The sequence below is a fragment of the Myodes glareolus genome, chromosome 23 (genome assembly GCF_982192425.1).
Source record: "Myodes glareolus chromosome 23, mMyoGla1.1, whole genome shotgun sequence".
NCBI lineage: Eukaryota > Metazoa > Chordata > Mammalia > Rodentia > Cricetidae > Myodes > Myodes glareolus.
Window position 1 is genome coordinate 50535323 of NC_142048.1, and position 19699 is coordinate 50555021.

General features: G+C 43.9%; 2 protein-coding genes across 7 annotated transcripts in view; one reads left to right on the forward strand and one right to left on the reverse strand.

Moving 5' to 3' along the window:
* Angpt2 (angiopoietin 2) overlaps window positions 1-6032 on the forward strand; it is a 48101-nt gene extending 42069 nt beyond the window's left edge. The window contains exons 8-9 of the mRNA XM_048456283.3: window positions 2775-2905; window positions 5153-6032. Coding sequence (XP_048312240.1) covers window positions 2775-2905; window positions 5153-5313 — 292 coding nt within the window. The 3' untranslated portion in view covers window positions 5314-6032. The remainder of the gene's footprint in view (window positions 1-2774; window positions 2906-5152) is intronic.
* Mcph1 (microcephalin 1) overlaps window positions 1-19699 on the reverse strand; it is a 194206-nt gene that overhangs the window by 104450 nt on the left and 70057 nt on the right. For 5 of the 6 annotated variants that reach the window (XM_087901116.1, XM_087901112.1, XM_087901114.1 and 2 more), the window contains one exon: window positions 8044-8121. The exons of the other annotated variant lie outside the window; for it this stretch is intronic. In XM_087901116.1, coding sequence (XP_087757242.1) covers window positions 8044-8121 — 78 coding nt within the window. The remainder of the gene's footprint in view (window positions 1-8043; window positions 8122-19699) is intronic. 6 annotated transcript variants of the gene reach the window in all.

Consider the following 19699-nt stretch of genomic DNA (forward strand, 5'->3'; position numbering starts at 1 on the left):
AGGGGTGTTGGGCAGGAAAAGTGGGATGGTAGCACCAAAGGAACAGATGTAAGCACAGCTGAGCACAGGCATCCCAAGAATGCGGGCATCTGTTGCCTGTGTTCACAGAGCACGTAGCAAACCTACTGAAGCCACAGAGGGTAAGTAATGCACAACAGGCACTCCACAAACAAAGCCAAGGCCCACAGTGCCACCTCCAAGTCAGTGGCGCCCAAGCCTGTGGAGAGGAAGCCTGACTGTGATGTCCTTGGCTGGTGTCCTACGGAGGTCACGGTGGACAGCACAGGGAAGCCGGTCGGAGTCTGGGGCCTGACCTAAGAGCTACGTGCTGCCCAGAACAGCCTGCTATTTACAGACAGTGGGTGAGGATTCAGAAGCTGTTTTCAAAACAGACCAGGCCTAATGCGACTTTGGAACAGTTGGGGAGGCACTCAGTGACCTTCTAGCACAGCTCAGGCTTCTCTGGAGCGGGAGATGAATGGGAGGAGATGCACTGCCCCTGTCCCCAGCAGGTCCCACCTGACTGCAGAGCCTAGCAGTCACGATTCCGAGACACACGTGCTCTTCATTGTGCTAACTCCAAACTAAACATTTCCTCAATTGGCAGCAGCTAGGAATCTACAATAGAGGAATTAACTTTTTTAAAGACGAAAGAAACACAGAAATGAAGAATTAGCTTGTTTATATAAGGAAATTTTACTAAATGGGTCAGCACCCTTGCACACTGACATAATAAAAATATGTTAAGCTGAGGTTCCTTTGGAAATGCAAACAGTTTGAATATGCTATTTGAAAAGAAAACCCACTGGTTTTGAGGCTTAATTTATTTGGAAATGTAAAAACAAATACTCTATAAAAACTTGCTATAGTGATTAGCAGGACGATAATATGGTAGGTGAAGCGTGATACAACTTAGAGTGACTGAGGCAGACACCTGACTGTGCTTCTTGCCAACGAGAAAAGGCAGAAAATTGAAAGTGCCTAAGAAAGGGGTACGTAGCGATTGGTTTATTAGTCGGTCTGCCTGCCTGACCGCCCCCCCCAACACCGCCACCCTGCCACCCCAGGATTCATGTAGTCCAAGCTGGTCTTGAACTTTCTATATAGCCAAGGATGACCTCAAACTCCATATCCTCCAGCCTCCACCTTTAAATGCTAGGATTATAGGCATGGGCACTGCCATGGCCAGTTCATGGCTGTTCTTAATAACAGATTTGAAAGAATGCACTTGTATCTGGTAGGCTTCCAAAGGATTTAAAATTGAACAACCTTTCAAATAGAGACTAATAAAAATAGCTTTCTCTCTTATATTACTTGCCTTTGGGGGACACTTAATGAGTCCCCTGAGCACTGACCTTTCAAAGAAGACAAGAGACTAAAAAGGAAGACAAGCCGTAAGGGGGGGCTGCTGCGGGGTGGCAAATATCCGGCCTGCCTAGGCTTAAGGAGAAGGAACGGAAAGAAATGTGTTTCAGAATCCCAAATACCTAAGAGCTAGGATTCCACACACTGCATCTGGTGTCCTGGGTCTGCCATGAGCACTCATTGTATATACCTGTGGCAGAGCCCTGGGCAGTAGTCCCTCCTCTCTGCCTGTCCCCGCATAAGGTTCTGACAATTGAATTCTAAGGTGCTTGTTGGCAAGGGCAGAAAGTTTTACAAAGAAGAGTTAGTTTAGGGGCTCACAGGACACTTCCTGGTCACCACTGCAGGGATTCCCCTTATGGCAAGTCAGCCCAGAGCCTCTTCTGTCTAGATCTCATCATGTCATGGCGTTTAGTATGCTCATCTCCCAGAGCTGGGCACTGACATGCCAAGGCACCAACATGACATCCTCACAGTCTCGCTACTATGTGAAACCCAGCTCTGGCCTGCCTTGCACCCTCTGCCCACAGGCAGCTTGCGACAGAGATATAATAGTTTACAGAACTGCACGTTCTAACTGGGCATGCTGTACATGTCTAAGTCCAGCACTTGGGAGGCTTAGGCAGGGGACTGCCACAAGGTCAAGGTCAATTTGGACTGTATAGTGAGTTCTAGGCCATCGTGAGCTATAGTGTGCAACCCTGTCTCAAAACCAAAACATTTAACAAATGATTACACTTATCCTTTCCCTTGGTTGGCACAGTTGTCTGCTGCCAGCCACACTTTGGCTATGATCAGGTGTCTGGGCACTGACACTGACTCCCTTCCTAACAGGGAACAGTTTATTATACCAGTATTCAGAATCAAGGCAAAGCAGTTGCAAGGATTTACTTTCTATACAACACCAGAGATCTATCCCAAACTCAAGACCCGCTCTATATCTCCTAGTCTCTCCATCCTAACTCCCACCTGTTCGGAACACAGAGAGGGTATCCGGGCATTCCAGCATTCCATAACCCATTCCACAGGGACTGTGGTTAGGGGTCTGTAGGGACACTGCTTTGTGCTGCAGTCCCGTACCCCCCACCCCGCTGCATCCGACAACCGCTTCTATTTATCTGGAGGCACTAGGAAAATGAATACAAAGCCCCACCAATCCCTGCTGATACTGATGCAGCAATGTGTTGAAGTCGTCATGAAAACATCCCTCTTGGTCGGAGGGTTTGATGATAAGTTGGTTCCTGTTTATACCAGTGCAAAATATTTTGTCCAGAGCAGGCACTGGAGTGCACTAGCCGGCCCAAGTGCATTCTGTAGAATGGAATTCTTCACCATGAGAAATTTTCCACTACGGTGAATCAACAACCACAGCCAGTGACAGTTTTTATTTTTTCCTATGCACGTTCCAGGATTCACCTTACGGGACTTACAGGCACCGCAGGCAAAATAAGCAGCATCAGCCAGCCAGGAAGTGATTTTAGCACAAAGGATTCGGACAACGACAAATGCATCTGCAAGTGTTCCCAGATGCTCACTGGAGGTAGGCAACTCTTCCTATTTGTGTTGGCGAGGAGCAACTGCGGAGCCTAGGAGGCTGGCCGTGTGGTGCTCAGACTGGCATGGGGACAGTGGCCTTACTTTCGTGAGAAGACATGCTAGCTGGATAGCAGTACATTTTTTTTTCTCCTTTTGGCCCATGTGTGAAGTGAGACCATGACAAGGAGCTGGAACTGTCACTAGGCCAACAGTGTGTTCTCAGGAATCTCTGGAGTGAGCCCGGGGAAATTAAGTGGATATGCGATATCCAGCAAGCTCTCCAGAGGCTGTGCTCATTGACCAGATGAAAGGGGGATGATTTAGCTCCATCTCACTTCATTTCTGTTTAATTGAACATCCGGTCAAGGACGTCTCAGCTGTCTCTTTCTTGTCATGATTACAACAGAGAGTGGGCAGGGGAGACGGCTCAGTGGGTAAGGACCCGACACACAAACACAAAGACTGTGCTCAGATCTCCAGGATCCCTGGGAAAAGCGGAGTGTATGGTGTGCTCCTGCAATCCTAGTGCTGGGCTTGAATTCATGAGTTTCAGTTTGGTAAGAAACTCTAGCTCAGGTCTGGGAGATGGCTCAGCCCATAAGGTGCTTGCTGTCAACTGACAACCTGAGTTTGATCCCTGGGTCCCTCGTGGTGGAAGGTGAGAGCTGCTTCTCCCAAGTCATTTCCTGATCACCACAGCAATGCTGCGGAATGACCCCACCATAAATAAATAAAATTTAATTAAAAATTAAAAAGGTAGGTTGCTGCTAAGATAAGAAAAAGATCTAAGCTTGACTCACATGTACTCGTCAGTCAAGAATCCTTCTGTCAACAGTAACAAGAAGATTTATTTGCAAAAATAAAATGAAATCCAGAGCTTGAAATTCCACGGAAGAACTAGGACCCTGGAGTTCTTGGGAGAACAGAGCGGCCACTTGGTGGCATGAATTGTCCCCATTGGTTGTAATTATTTAAAGGAAAGAATGCTACTGAACTGATTCGGAAGGGGCTAGATGCTCTCACCTCGCTGCAACAATCCTCTTTAAAATCAATGGCAAGGGCGGTGGGTTCTGGGGCTGCGACACACTTAATCCCAAGTCCTGCTGCCATTCCCACACTGAGACCTCTCTGGAGAGGCTGGCTGTTTCCAGACCACCCATGTGCTGCTACTCCAGAGAGCAGGAGAACTGCTTCATAACCAAGGACACAATCTATTTATTTACCTAGTTCAAGATTTAGGGGCTGAGAATGGAACTGGGGAGGAGGCAAGCAGCCAGGGAAGGAAAATGGGAGGTCTAGGCTGAAAGAGGCCACTTTCCAAGCCATGGTCGGGCCCATGGGGAAGCTGGCCCGTGGAGGAGATATCTGCAGGATAGGGGCATGGATGGTGTCTGAAGGTTAAGGCAGATCTGTTACTGATACTTCTCCGCCTTCCAAGGGTTTTGTACAACACAGAATCTTCTTATAGACCTCCATTTATCAGAATCACCAGCTAGGACTGTCTCCAGCCAGCAGTGTCCACGGAAACAGTTGCACTCCATAGGGAAAAAAAAAAACCTTTTTAAGAGAAGCTGCCCTACTTTGTCCCACTTGCCCTGAGGTAGCCTCTTAGTTGGTATTTCATCTACATTCTTTACTATCAACTCTTGTCATTGTTTTCTGTATTTAAAGACAAACATGAATACTATGACGTAATCTCATGTAATTGGTGTCTTTCCCACTTGAGGCTTAGAGATGAATTTCAGATTCGCATCACCCACGTTACTTCTTCATATGGCAAATCCTATCACCAACTGTGCTCCAATTTGTGGGGCCTGACCCTCCCTTAGCACTCCACCTTATAGCCTTAAAGTTTCTTTTTCCCTAGCTCCATGGAGCACTAGGCACTTGGCTTCTAATCCAACCAAAACAATTTGATGGAGGGGAGTGGGAATCATCTGGTCCATCCTGCTGTTAAGACTCTTCTACACATATACCTCCAATTTCACCATGTCTTCACCCCACCAATGTAGACATGGATGACAGACAGGTTTTTCGCACAGCACTGACCAACATTTCTCCATGCTGCAAGGCTTCTGCACAAAAGGAGCTAGAAAGTGTGGAAGGATACATGCAACAATGAAAGTGTGACTGCACAGGTGTGAATGCACCTTCTTTGAAGCTGAAAACTGATGAGCACGCCTGAGCCCTCCTCCCCGGGCCGGCACAGGTGCCACCACCACTCCTAACTCCTTCTGTTTCACTTCCACAGGATGGTGGTTTGATGCATGTGGTCCTTCCAACTTGAACGGACAGTACTATCCACAGAAGCAGAGCACAAATAAGTTCAACGGTATCAAGTGGTACTACTGGAAGGGGTCCGGCTACTCACTCAAGGCCACAACCATGATGATTCGGCCGGCAGATTTCTAAATGCCTCCTATAGTACCAGAGAGTGTACTGTGTCCAAAGATTAACCCAAAGCACTGAGAGACACCAATGCACAGCAGTTCCTTTCCCCGTCAGGAGGTGCTTCCGGGGGTGGGGAGGATCTCTGTGTGCCAGACTGAAGCACAACACTTAAGCCTGCACCAGTAACCAACTCGAGGCAACCCAAAGGCACTGTGGTCCAGAGAAACACCCGGGGAAGGTGGTGTGGAGGCTGACAACCAGAGGGACAGCATGCAGACTGCCTCAAGGAAGGACGCTATGTGAGAGTTCATCAGTTAATAACTGGAAAACAGAACTTCGAGGAGATAATCTTGGAATCACCATCCTCTGAGCACGGTATACGGATTGTAGGAATACGCAGCACAGCCGTCACGGTGACAGACTGTAGCCCTCACCACGGCAGCGAGTACTCAGAGATTCTCTAAGTGCTGGTTACAGGTGAATATCTGGAGAAGTACAGTGCACTGTTTTCCTCTTAAGTGCCTTACATTTTCATTTGAAAACAACACATTTACCCATCTTCGAAGGCTTAGTTTTTAATGGCTGGATATTACTTCCTACATGGTGAAAATACCCACCTCTCTGGAATTACCACCAAGCGGGTGCCACGATGGTGTATGTGGAAACTGTACTACTTTGTTTTCTGCCTGGCTGATAAATAAGAAGGTATTTTTAGTAATTAAATATAACTTATTAGTTAAGGTGACTATGTTTAATTTTTATGATAACATTTACAATTCTGTTCTTTGGTGTCACATACACACACCGTTTCATGATGAAGAGGCCTCACTGCTGAGTTAGTACATTCTATCCCACAGATCTGCTCCCTAGTTTAAGAAGACATGTTTTAGAAAATGAAACTAAGTCTTGATTTTTGTGGTTGAGGGAAACCATCCCCCTTGAGACAAAACTGAAGAAGTGTTTGAGAATGCAAAATCAAACTGTCCTGCTCATAGTTTCACCAGAGGCTTCTAAAAAAGTTTCAGAACACAACTTGATGCTAGGAACTGTTAAACCCTAATTCCTTCTGTCCTAACTTCTCAGAAGCTTTCAGAGTCCTGTCTCTATCAACGAGCACCTGCACAAAGCGAGTAGATGCAATTTCTCAGGTACCTTCCTTACCTGTCCCTCTGCCTTTCTCTGTGTCCAGATTTGGTTTTGTTTTGTTTTTTACATTTCTCTAACCCCATGGTTCTCAAACTTCCTAATCCTGTGGTCCTTTAATACAGTTCCTTATATTTTGCTGACCCCCACAACCTAAAATTATTTCATTGCTACTTTGTAACTGTTGCTACGGTTATGAATCCTAATGCAAGTATTTGATATGCAGGATATCTGATAAACTAACCCCCAAGGGGTTGTGACCCACAGGTTGAGAAACACTGCTCTAGCCATTATCTTTCAGGCAGCCTTGGTGATAGAAACCCTCACACACTGCTCTGTGCTCTAGTCAATCCACAGACTCAGGTGGCCAAGGCACCCTCTCTTCTGCCATGCTTCATTTTCTACCAACTAACTCCAAAGTAAAGAACTATTCCCTGCTTTCTGACCGCTGTTTCTATTATTACATTTAGGGAACACTGCCGGGGCCAACATGGCTCTGTACCCAGTGAAAACATCTGACACCAGAGCAACATCCCACAGCTTCAGACAGCAGTCAGGTTCTTGAAGGACCACACTGACAGGAAGTGAGGAGGTAAAACCAGAAAGAGCACTCCTCATTTACATCAACCTCTCATGAAGGCAGGAGGAAGAATTCCATAGGCAAACCTCCTGTGCGACTCGGAATTATATACACGCTCTCAGGTTGGAGGGTGGGAGGAATTCTGGCTTCCACTTGATAGTTCGGCTCCCTACACAGTATTTTAAACAAACAAACTTACTGGGAAGAATATTTTTTTCTGTTCTTAAGAAAACATTTGCAAAGTTGAAAGGAAATCAAAACAGTAATCTCAAAAATGAAAACAAAACAATGCAGCGAGCTAGATGACTGAGCGATGGGGGCAGAGTTCAGCTTCCTGCTGGGCCCCAGCACAGGGCCCAGCTACGTAAGAGCACCGGGGACGGCCAGAACGGCCGCTGCCTTTCAGAGACTCATCTCTCCAAACAATAAACCAGACAACATGTTTGGGAACAAAAGCCAACTTCTGTATAACCCTGTTTCCAGTCAAACCTTAATTATCAGAGAAGTCAGAATTTAATTGGCAAATATTTAGAATACTTAAGAGTACATAAAGGTGAAATTTTGGAGAAACCTCAGACTAAGACCACATCACAATGCTGGCAGACCACGATTTTTATACCTGTCAATTTTATCTGTACTAGCATTAGTTTTAAGAGTTGTCTTTTATTTTTAAAATTTGCTTTCTAGAGTCCAACAAGCTTTCATAATTAAATTATTATTTTTTTCTTTTTTTTTGGAAGAAGGTCTTCCCTTATAACCCAGGTTAGCAATGCACTTGCAGCAACCCCTCCTATCCCTCCTCCCTCAGTTCAGTTTCGTGAATCTGGACTGCCAGCTCAAGTGAACGGTGACGGTGACGTTTCTCACGGCGCTTTACAAGTGCCCTTCCTCAAGTGCTCACACATGAGCTCACAAACCAATGAGCAGAAGGCATTCATTTCTAGAGCGACACCCTTTTAGTCTGAGCGTTTCCTAAGATCACCACACTGCACCTCCCACCACCGCACCACTGCACAGTGCTGACTCACCGGAGCTGCAGGGAAGGACTGAGAGAGTTCAAAGGGCTCCTCAGAAATCCAGTGACCCAATTCTAAAGACCACAGCACCTACAAGGGACATAACACACAGGAAATATTAGTCACAGGTTGATTTGACTGTTGGGGGACAGGTCAAAGTCACTTCGATTAGAACAAAAACAAAGTCCCCTGAAGCCTAGCAAAGATGAACATTGCAGGCCTGAAACCCAGTCACCCAAATACTAGGGTGCTTTGGGAAGCTTCATGCTACCTACCTGTTGCCGTAGTCATTAACAAACACATATTAAAAAACCACCTCACTATGTTTGGAAATGGGGGTCAGTACCCAGCGTCTGCTGCTGAACTAAGATACCCACCAGAAGCAACAGGTTACCGAGGCTGACAATTCAAGGGCACAATCCTTCATGGCAGGGAAATCATGGTAGCAGAGCTTAGGTAGTGGTCACACTGCACCCAAAGTCAGGGAGCAGGACGAATGCCAAATGCATGATCTTAGCTTGATTCTCCTTTTTATGTGGTATAGGATTCAAGCTTAGGGCATAATGCTGCCCTAGGTTAGAATGGGTTTGATCACTCAATGAACCCAATAAAGAACATCTCACACAGGCAAGGACAGAGACTTATCTAAATAGGATAATCCTCATAAGTGTGCCTAAAGTTTGTCTCCTAGGTGATTTCATATCCTGTTAAGTTGACAAAACTAATTCAGTATCTCAGTGAAACTAATATTTGAACACTATGCTGCTTTTATATGAAATGCTGTGTGTTAGAAATGTTTTTAATTCATTGTCCTCTAGAATCTTCCATAAACATCCCATGATTTTATAAATAAAAAAAAAATGAAGCGAGGGCTGGGGCAATGAGTCAGTTGGTGAAGTGCATGCCGTACAAGCATAAAGACCTGATTTCCAGTGGCAGAAGCTGTATGAAGGGGGCATGAAGCACATGTGTGCTGCTGGGCTGGGTGGGATGGTGCTCTGGAAAAGTAGTGGGGAGGAGTGTGGGTGATGGCTCAGCATAAGGCAGAAACAAAAAACATAGGACCTGAGAGTCAGAGAGCATGTCTACAAGACAGGAGAAGAGCTATGAGGGTGCTGAGTTCAGGACAATAAATAAGAGTGGAGGACACCATGGGAAAGTATGTCTCCATCAAGAATAGGGAAATAGCACTGTTCATAGGAACCTTGCTCAAGGAAAATACCACATTTTCAATTAGATCCCTGTGGTCACAGACATTTTGTCATTTAACTCCCTTTTTTGTTTTCCTAACTTTTACTGTCCAAGTGACACTGGAGGGAAGGAAGATAAGGGGAGAGGATAAGAGAGGCGAGGAGAGGGGAGGGGAGGGGAGGGGAGGGGAGGGGAAGAGAAGGGAGAGGAGGGGAGAGGTGAGGGGAGGAGAGGGGAGGGGAGGACAGAAAGATCTTAATAAGTTCAATAACTGGGTTAAAAGCATTCACATTACAGTGTTCCCCCACTGCTCTCAGCTGTCCTGGGCTATCTATCCTTTAGAGATAGGCTATCAATACTGTGGGTCTCCATGACCTCATAGACTCAGCCCAGGAGATAAAATGCAGTTTCAACATCATTCATGTCAACATGTGGCCTGGTAGACTCCTGTGGTGGGAAAAGCGGTACACCAGTGAGAGGCCAGGAGTCAGCCGCAGAAATGTGTGCGGCACTCAAGTTCAAATTCAACCCACACTAAAATGTCAGCTGAACCTAAACAGCTTTGTGGAGGAATTCGTGCTCTCTGACTTTACTCCTTTCTAAATGTTAAGAAAATAAGATTGTAGGGCAGTTGCAGTATGATTTTTGTTAAGCAAATAGATAGGGAATAAGTATTGCACACAGGGAGCAAAAAAATGCTGTTTTGATTTCATTAGAATCATAGAACCAGAGATACAGGAAAAACTTTGGGCTTTATCCCATTCTATAGGCAAATCCCTTTCTTTAGTTTAGTACAATATTCAAAATGTGAGAATTCTGTGTTTCAGGATTCCAGGTAGGCTTGTGAAATCACATAACCCAACCCCACAATTTCTTAGAAAATACTGAGTAAGACAAAAATAACTGAAAAATTAAATGCAACAAGGAGTGGGGTTGTATGCAAGTGATCAAATATTATTTGTATATAAATCTTGTGGGGGAAATTATCTCCAGGATCCACCCCAACAAAAGCTCAAGATTTGATATTAGACACTTTAGATAACAGAAATGACAGTGTTGATATCTGGTCATCACTCATAAAGTCCAAACTTTGTTGATGAACTTAATGGAGAAGCCATTTTCTTGCTTTATTTTTAGATATACCTAGATAATGTCCCATCATGGAGGGCTATGCAATTCACTCAACAACTCTGGGTACCAAGTCTCTTCTTCTTTTAAAAGATCTTTCTAGGGGCTGGAGAGATGGCCCAGAGGTTAAGAGCACTGATTATTTTTCCAGAGGTTCTGAGTTCAATTCCCAGCAACCACATGGTGGCTCACAACCATCTGTAATGAGATCCGGTGCCCTCTTCTGGCCTGCAGGGATATGTGCAGGAAGAACCCTGTATACATAATTAATAAATAAATCTTTTTTAAAAAAAGACAGGAATTGTTTAAAAAAATAAAGATCTATCTAGCTATCTGTCTGTCTATCTATCTATCTATCCATCCATCCACACATACGGGCATTTTGTGCACATGTATATCTGTACACCTGAAGAGGCCACTGGATCCCATGGAACTACAATTATGGATGGTTGTGAGCTGCCATGTGGTGCTGGGAATCAAACCTCAGTCCTCTGGAAGAGCAGGCAGTGCTCTTAACCACTGAGTCACTCCTCCATCCCCTCCAAGTCTCTTCTTGTATAGATTTCAAAAATTCACGTTGGAAGTGTGAGGCAGTTTGGCTGCGGCCGGGGAAGCCAGAGAGTGGTGCTGTTATTAAATGCAAATGCAAATGACCGCTATGTATTATGGAGAGGACGCAGCTGAAATATGACTGGTACAACAAAGTAGGCAGACTTAGTTCCACCAGGAACTGGAGGGGAGAAAGAGTGCACAGAAGAGACAGCATAACCAAACTCTGGAAAATGCAGAGTAGCCAGATGAATGGTGGCTGACTGAGGAGGGCAGAAACAAGTGTCTGGAGAAGGTAGGTGACAAGAACATTTAAATCATTTTTTTCAGAGTTCCAAAAGCTAGGGAATGTGGGGACAGGGAACTGGAGGTAGAGAACAGTTCAAAGGAGTAACTCCTTTCCTAAAGCGAGAAGAGGGTGAAGGACACAGGAACAGCATCCTTAGCAGGGGACAGGCAGTCTTTCTGGGGACATTTACCCAGAGAAACAAACCAAACAGAAAAACTGAATTTGGCCCTACTCACCTTTCCACCCACAGGAGATGATGGGCTCCAGTTAGGCTGTATCAGCCCATTTTGTCCCCACTGTGTGGGATATAGCTTTCCCCAATCATAGAGCAGCCACAGCAGGGCTCAATTAGATGAAAGGGGGAAGAAAGGAGGTGGAGGGGGAGCACCAACAGAACATTTGCCTGTGAGCCTCAGTTCTGAGAGAGGCAGAACCACCAAGGGATTCACCTAGACACTGGAACTGAAAGGTTCTCTGATGAGTAGATGTATCTGAGAGAAGAATGTTAGTTAGAACACATCTGCAGGAACTCAGGGAAGGACACTGGCAGTCCAAGCATTAGTCATCAATTCAAGAAAATCAGGAAATTTCCAGAAATCCTGTGGATACTAGTATATTAGTCAACCTAGCAGCCACGGTGTACAAATGGTGCTTGTGAGTACATGTGTGTGCAGACCCACATACAAGTGTGTGAGCACTATGGTCAGAGGACACCTGCTGGTCCTGAGAACCAAGTTTAAAAATGTATGATATTTTTGAACAGTTCAAATATCTCAACCAAAAAATTCTTTACTCATAAAATATTTCTTAAGCAGAGACCCTAACGAAGCTTCCTTAGTTTAATTTTCAGTATCTCAAAAAATGTTCTTAAAGAAGAAAATAATAGCAAATTATTTTAATTAAAAGTGATGGTAGATGGCTTGGACTTACAAAAAAAAAAACCCCAATCTATAAGAGAGATTTTTTTAGGTTGGGCTTGAGAAAGCAAATGGTTCCAATCAGTAATGATTAAGTGTTGACATGAAATACAACATGAAGTTGATTCAACTCACTTGACAGCATTGCTGTAGATCATGCTGAAACATTTACAAATAGCCACTTTGGATGAACAAACTTACTGTAACTGTACTATAAAAATTGACTTTACTCCAGAGTTCCAGATGACCAGCCTCCCTGGCCTCTGTGTTGGAGCCTGTTTAGAGAAAACAAATCTCCAGCTATCCTGTTAAAAATCAACTTCATGGGTTGAGGATGGAGCCCGAGTTGACGGACTACTTGCCTAAGCAGCAAGCAGGGAAGTCCTAGTGCTTGATCCCCAGCATGACGTGAACAGGCGTGCTGACAGTCATCTATGCACGCAGGGGGTGGAGGTAGGATCATCAGAAGTTAAGGTCATCGCCAGCTACATAGGAAGCAGAAGGCCAGCCTGGGAGACCCTGTCTCAGAACAAAATAAAATTCAGCAGCAATTGGCAATATGAGCTGCTTTAGGGTCCTAGGAAGAAACAAGAGAGGGCTCCTTGCCGACTGGAGAAAACAACAGCTAACCATCTACCTACCCATTCTGCCCATCAATTGTGGTTTAAGGGATGGAAGCATCTTTAGTATTTTCAAGGACAATAGAAGTAATTTATCAAACTGCTATTTGCTGCCAGGTAGTGGTGGTGCACGCCTTTAATCCCAGCACCTGGGAGGCAGAGGCAGGCGGATCTCTGTGAGTTCGAGGTCAGCCTGATCTTCAGAGTGAGTTTCAGGACAGTCAGGGTTACACAGAGAAACCTTGTCTTGAAAAACAAAAACAAAAAAACTAACAAAAACCAAAATGTCATTTTATAAAATCCTAAATTTCAAATTATAAAAACCTCCCTGCCAGATACCATAGAGTCTTAGTCTCAATGATTAGGGTGATTTTTCTCAAACAACCAAAGTTAGAATTTGGACTACATACTTCATTTTGGCTGCTTCAGGGTAATAAATAAAGTTTGTGATTCTTCCCCAACCCGGCAGTGTAAAGAACTGATTAAACACAGAAGACAGACCGCCTGGGACAAAGGGCAAGCTAGTTAATCCTTCACATATATAATATGTATCATCCATCTCTACCAACTGAAGAGTAACTAGGTAGTGAGGGAAACAGTGTGACAATGTAGTTATTTGTAGGTAACATTGAACTTAAGGACAGAGGTAGAGGGAAGTGGGAAGGAAAGGAGTGAGGGAGTGGGGAAAGAAGGAGAGAAGAGAGACAGACCAACAGTTGAATTCTAATGACAAAGTAAATGGTTACTTATGTCCCATACACTTTGGAGCCAGAAAACAGGAGGTCTGGTCTTCCAAAAAACCCAGCTTGAACTGGCAAAGTTTCAAGGCAATAATATTTGTTCCAAAATAAGCTATCCCCCTGTATTTCCACCCGATCTTGCAACACCAAGAAATGCTTCCTATAATTGCGTAAAGTTATTTTTAAAGGTACAAGCAAGCACATTTAGAGGTGTAGTGCCTGCCACACTGCAATGATTTTTCAGGTAAAATTTTTAGTGGTAGCAAATGTTTCCAAATACAGTTAACTAAAGTGTGCCATTTAATTTGTCCACGGTGTGAACTCACCCCTTTCCAGTTTCAAAGCCTTTTGGAAAAAAGTTTTAGATAAATATAGTCAATAGTCCCCTCATTTTAAAATTTTAGGCATATGAGTGCTTTGCCTACATATATGTCTGTGCACCATGTGCATGTAATTCCCTAAGAAGCCAGAAGAAGGCATTAGATCCCCTGGAACTGGAGTTAAAGGTGGTTGTGAGCCATAATGTGGGTGCTAAGAATCAAATCTGAGACCTCTGGAAGAGCGGTGAGTGCTCTTAACCATTGAGCCATCCCTTCAGCACCTCCCTCCCTGTTTTAGTTTGAAGACAGGGTCTCACTGTGCATTTATTAATGGCTGTCCTGTAACTTGCTATATAGACCAGGTTGGCCTTCAATTCACAGAGATCTCCTTGCCTCTACCTCTTGAGGGCTGGGATTAAAGGCATGAGTCACCACACCTGGATGTAAACATGATACAATAACAAGAGCCTGACTGTGGTGCTTGCAGAGTCTTTCCCATTTTCTCTCCAGCTCTGTCCTGATAATGACTGATTGAAGCTCATCTCCATGGAATCATCTATGACAGAGATCTCACTAAAAAGCATCAGCAGACACACGATCTCTTATAAGGCTGTCAAGGCTCACCTAAATCATGACTTTAATACCAGCTCCAGAAAGGTGTCGAAGTCCTTGCATAACAATGCTACATGATCACATTTGCTGATGCTATGCAGATGGTCTTCTATCCTGCTATAGATTACGAAATAAGGCTTGGATAGTCATTTCTTACCCAAGGCCACACAGCTAGTAGGCTTTTAGTAGGTTAGTATGAAATCCATGATCTTATCCATTTGCAGAAATACCATGTTATTGTTGAAGCTTGTTAATAATAAAAAGATGACTCCAAGGTTACCTTTGGAATAAATATGGGCCATAAATTATGGATGTGTTGAATTCATATTCAAAACTTTCCAACTGTGAGCATGAATCCCCTTGACTATGAACAATTTACTAAGGGTATTCAAATCACCATCACAGATGCTTGTGCTGACTAATGGAATCGGCAGGTGGAAATCATGTGGGAAACAATGCCTCTGTGTAACTGACACCAAGGGGAAACAGCTCATCTCCACCCCTAACATGTCTACTTGGTTCTTGAGCCTTTCAAACCAATGCCCAGTCACAGCCCTGGGCATAAGACTGTCTGAGAAGCCCACTGGACCAATGCCACCTCTGAATCATCAATGCCACCTAAATCAGAACATGAATTTCAAGCAGCTTTTCTGTTTGTCTGTATCAGGTACTTTTTCACTGCTGTGATAAACACCATGACCAAGATGACACCGCGTGTACATGGTCTTACAGTTCCAGAGGGAGAGAGTTTATGATGGTGGGGGAAGAAAAGGCACAATGGCAGGCAGCTCGAGCAGCATCTGGGAACTCACATCTTGATCTACAAGCAAGAGTCAGAGAGAGCTAACTGGGAGTGCTGGGAGTGTTTTGAAAACCATCCCCAGTGACATACTTCATTTAACAAGGCTATACCTTCCAATCCTTTCCAAACAGTCCCACCTACTGTGGGACAAATATGAGTTTGGGAACCCAAACCCATGAGGGTCATTCTCATTCAAACCAGCACATTCCACTCCCTGGCTCCCAAAGGCCTATGACTTTAATGCAAAATGCATTTAATTCAACTTCAAAACTCCCCATAGTCTCAATGCCAGCCAATCAAGTCAATCTCCCAGCTGCAAGCTCCCATAAAATCAAAAGGCATATCTCTACTTCCAACAATGACACAGAATATACATCACTATTCCAAAAGAGAGAAAAGGAGGCATAATGAGGAAATACTGGACCAAGGCAAAAACAAAGCCCAGCAGGGAAAACTCCAAATCCTATAGCTCTGTGTCAGAAGCCAAAGGGCTTAGATGGCTCTGCTCTTCCAGCTTTGCTAACTGCAAGACACTTCTCTCTCTTGGCTGATTCTCCTCCCTGTCTATAGCTCTTTTTTAGCAGTGCTGGGATTAAGGGCATGGTTTTGGCACCGCTAACATCTTGGGGATCTCAGTGGTTTTCCTTAACCTAGAAAGAAGACTCCACAACCTCTTTATTCTTTTATCCTTCATGGCTCTGAAGTCAGAAGCACAGGGATGTACCCGGCAAGTCTGGCTGCCTGTGTAGGATGGAGCCTGGCTTCCTTGAACCACATCTGTAGCAGTTTCCCTTTGCTTTTTAGGAACAGAGAATTCATTAGGCCTTTATACAAGCTGGAAGCTTGGCTGGGTGGGGTCCTGCACTGAAGGCTCCACTCCTTTATTCCACCTTATATCAGGCCTTTCTTTACCTCTTTCATTATAAACCTTGTCTTCAACATTAAATTTCCAGATGTTCTTTTTCTCCTAAAACTGTACATTTTGTATGTATTTCTGCCACACTTGCTCTTTTTTGTTGTAGGTGTGCATAATGACTACACGACAGAGTCAATATTAGACTGTCTCGAAATCTCCAAGAAACTCAGTCTCAGGCAGATCCTTAGGACAAGCGTAGAAAGTTGCACTCTTCACCAAAGTATCACAAGAATGGTCTCTAGCCCAGCTGCTATTACTGCTCCCCTCAGAAATCACCTGAGCTAAATCCCCACAGTCAGCATTTTTCTCAGCACTGATGGCACATTAAGCACCTCTTACAGTGCTCAACTATTCTAGTCCAAAGTAGCAAAGTCCTTGTCATCATTGTTGTCTTCGTCTTTTATTATTATTGTTGTTGTTCAAGACAGGGTTTCTCTATGTAGCCCTGGGGCTGTGCTGGAACTCACTCTGTAGACCAGGCTGGCCTAGAACTCAGAGAGCCGCCTGCTCTCTGAGTCATACACATTACATTATTACATACATTACAGGTGTATGACCCACTGCCCAGCTATCCACCCTCCTCCCCAAAGTCTTCTACATTCTTCCAAATAAAAAGCATGACCATACCTGTCACATAAATACCCCACTTGTGGTACTAACTTCTGTTGCTGTCATAAAACACCATGTCCAAGGCAACTTATAGAAGGAAGGGTGTATTTGGGGATTACAGTTCCAGAAGAGTAGGGGTATATCACCATCATGATAGGTAGTGTGGCAAGCAGGCATGGTGTTGAGACAGCAGCTGAGAGCTTACATCCTTATTCTAAACATGAAGCAGAGCAAGACCCATGGGAAACAGTGTTAGTCTTGAAACCTCAAAGCTTTCCCTCTAGTGACACAGTTCCTCTAACACGGCCACACCTCCTAATCTTTCCAAATATTTCCACCAATTGAGGACCAAGTATTCAAACATGAGTCTACAGCTAATTTTCATCTGAACCACAACACTGTCATATACAAAAATCACAAAAAATGAAGTTTAATGATATTTAAAATTGGGAAGATAATCAATTAATCATCAAAAATAAACAACTCTTTTTCTGTTAAAAAGATATTAATAGACAGACTAGATTCCAGATGGTGAGAAGAAAACAATTTGCATATTGATAGATAAGCTTTTTTATGTCTGTCTTAGGGCTGCTATTGCTCTGATGACACACCATGACTGAAAGAAAGTTGGAGAGAAAAGGGTTTATGTGGTTCACATGTCCACATTGTAGTCCATCACTGAAGGAAGTCAGGACAGGAATGTAAGAATATAAGATGCCACATGGCATCTTATAAATGTATATAATTGCAGTTCCAGGGGATCTGACACCTTGACAGCAATGCACATAAAAAAATTTAAATAAATTATTTAAAAAATAAAATGCCCTTCAGACATATTTTAGGGGGCATTTTCTCTATTCAAATGTGCTCCATTCAGTTAACTCTAGCTATCTCAGGGTGACATAAAACTAGCAGCACAGAATGTGTGACTCTGTGAGACAGGGTCTCACTATGTTATCTGAGCTGCACTCAAAGTCAAGCTCCTCCTGCTCTGACGTCTGCTTGCAGGGATTCCAGGTGTGTACAACCACATCTGGATATCTCTGCATATCCCTTACCAGCTCACAAGAGCTGAGCTCGATCACATGGAGCACTTGGACTAGATCTGATCAGCTTGGATTTTACCCAGTCCTTTCTAGTTCACTAAAATGAAAATGAGGTACTCTGAGATCCTAAGACTAAACTGCTCAGTCATAGTCACTTTTAAAATAAGCTAAGCTGTGACCAGGGTGACCCAGCATTTCACCACTGGACTTGGATGTCAAATCCAAACATCTTTATAAATAGCATAAGCACGTACTTTCCTTATCAGAATAAAAACAATGAAATAACTATAACAAATTCCAATGTAACTAAAATAAATAGCAGAAACATCACTTCACAGTATGAAACAAGAGCACAAGATACTATGACCAAGGAGACAAATCTTTGAATGCTATGGTTACTAAGGGAAACACTGGATTTTATACTACTTTTAAAAAATGAGCATCAAGTCACAATTTTTACTCCATCAGAGGTAAAGAGAAATTCTTTCTCTTATAAAAGAAATAGGTCACGCATCTTCTCATTTAATCATTCAAAAAGCAAGCACTGGGTTCCAGGTCTGATTGAGCGCCAGAAAGAACCTGACAACCTTTAGGTTACCTGACAAAAGTACTCTTTATGGGGCCTGTGCGGTGTGACTTGATGGGAGAACACTTGCCTGGCATGTGTAAGGTCTTGTGTTTAATCCCCAATGAAAAGAAGGAAGGGGTGAGGGAAGAAGGACTGAGATGTTGTTGTAATTTAACAATTGAAGTCAGCGTCCTGCTACAATAAAGAATACCAGAATATCTGGAGTACTCCTAAACAAGACACAACACACAAACACCACTATCAGTGAAATTCACTGTATGCATGCTCTTCTTTCTTGTTCTGTTGCTACTCAACACAACTCAAGGGAACACGATTCCTCTGGCAGTGAGTGATGGTGTCTTGGCTTGCTTAGGATCTGAGATGTGGCACTCTGTGGAGGCTGGAGGAGGAAGAGCAGGCCACACTGAGGACAGAGCCCTGCACTCTCCTGCACTGATGATCGCATTCTCGTCTGAGTATGTCAAAACAAAGATCTACAGGGTGCGTATGACCTGAGATGGCAGAGGTTGATACATGTTTAGGTATGCAGAGTGTTAATATTCTAGCAGAGATATACTGCAAGCTATTATTTCAATTTCGGTGAACAAGCTCACACTGAAGGTATCCTTCTCATTCTCTGGCAAAAGAAAGCCCAAGATGTTGATTTTATTTTAGTTTTTCTTCTGAAAAATGTATTTTCTCTAAGTGGACTTTAAGAATCAGACATAAAATGTATCGCACAGTAAAATGAGGGAGGTTGTCAACTACAGTTTTGAAAACAGCAGCACAGACGTCTTGAAAATCAGGTGTCTCTTCTACCAGCACCCCTCAAAGCCGACGTCGGCACTCAAGTTTCATCCACAAAGGTGCTCAAGAGCGGACTAGCATAGTTCAAGTACAACGCTCCCTGGCAAACTACTTTCACTTGGGGATAAAGTTCAGAAACCCTGAAAGTGTGGACAGCCGACAGCATCCCAGTGTAACTGGAAAGGATCTGAATGACAGATAGCTAGAGGCAGCTGTTGGAAAGTTTCAGTTAAATCAAATTACGGGTGAATTTTCCAATGTGTGCCAACGGATAAAATATTCCAAGCTATTAACAAAAGTAAGACTGATCGAGTCATCAAAGCTCAGTGCTCCAGAGCAAGCACACAGCCAGGGTTAAATACTCAGTACAATGGAAGAGAGGGAGGGAGGGAGGGAGGGAAGGAGGGAGGGAAGGAGGGAGGGAGGAGTAAGAAATCAACTCTGAACCTGAAAGGAAGAGCAGACATGAAAAGAGAGAGTTACAGATGGTTATGTGCCACCTTGGGGTGGGATGGGGGCTGGGAACTTAGCCCAGGTCCTCTGCAAGAGTGGCC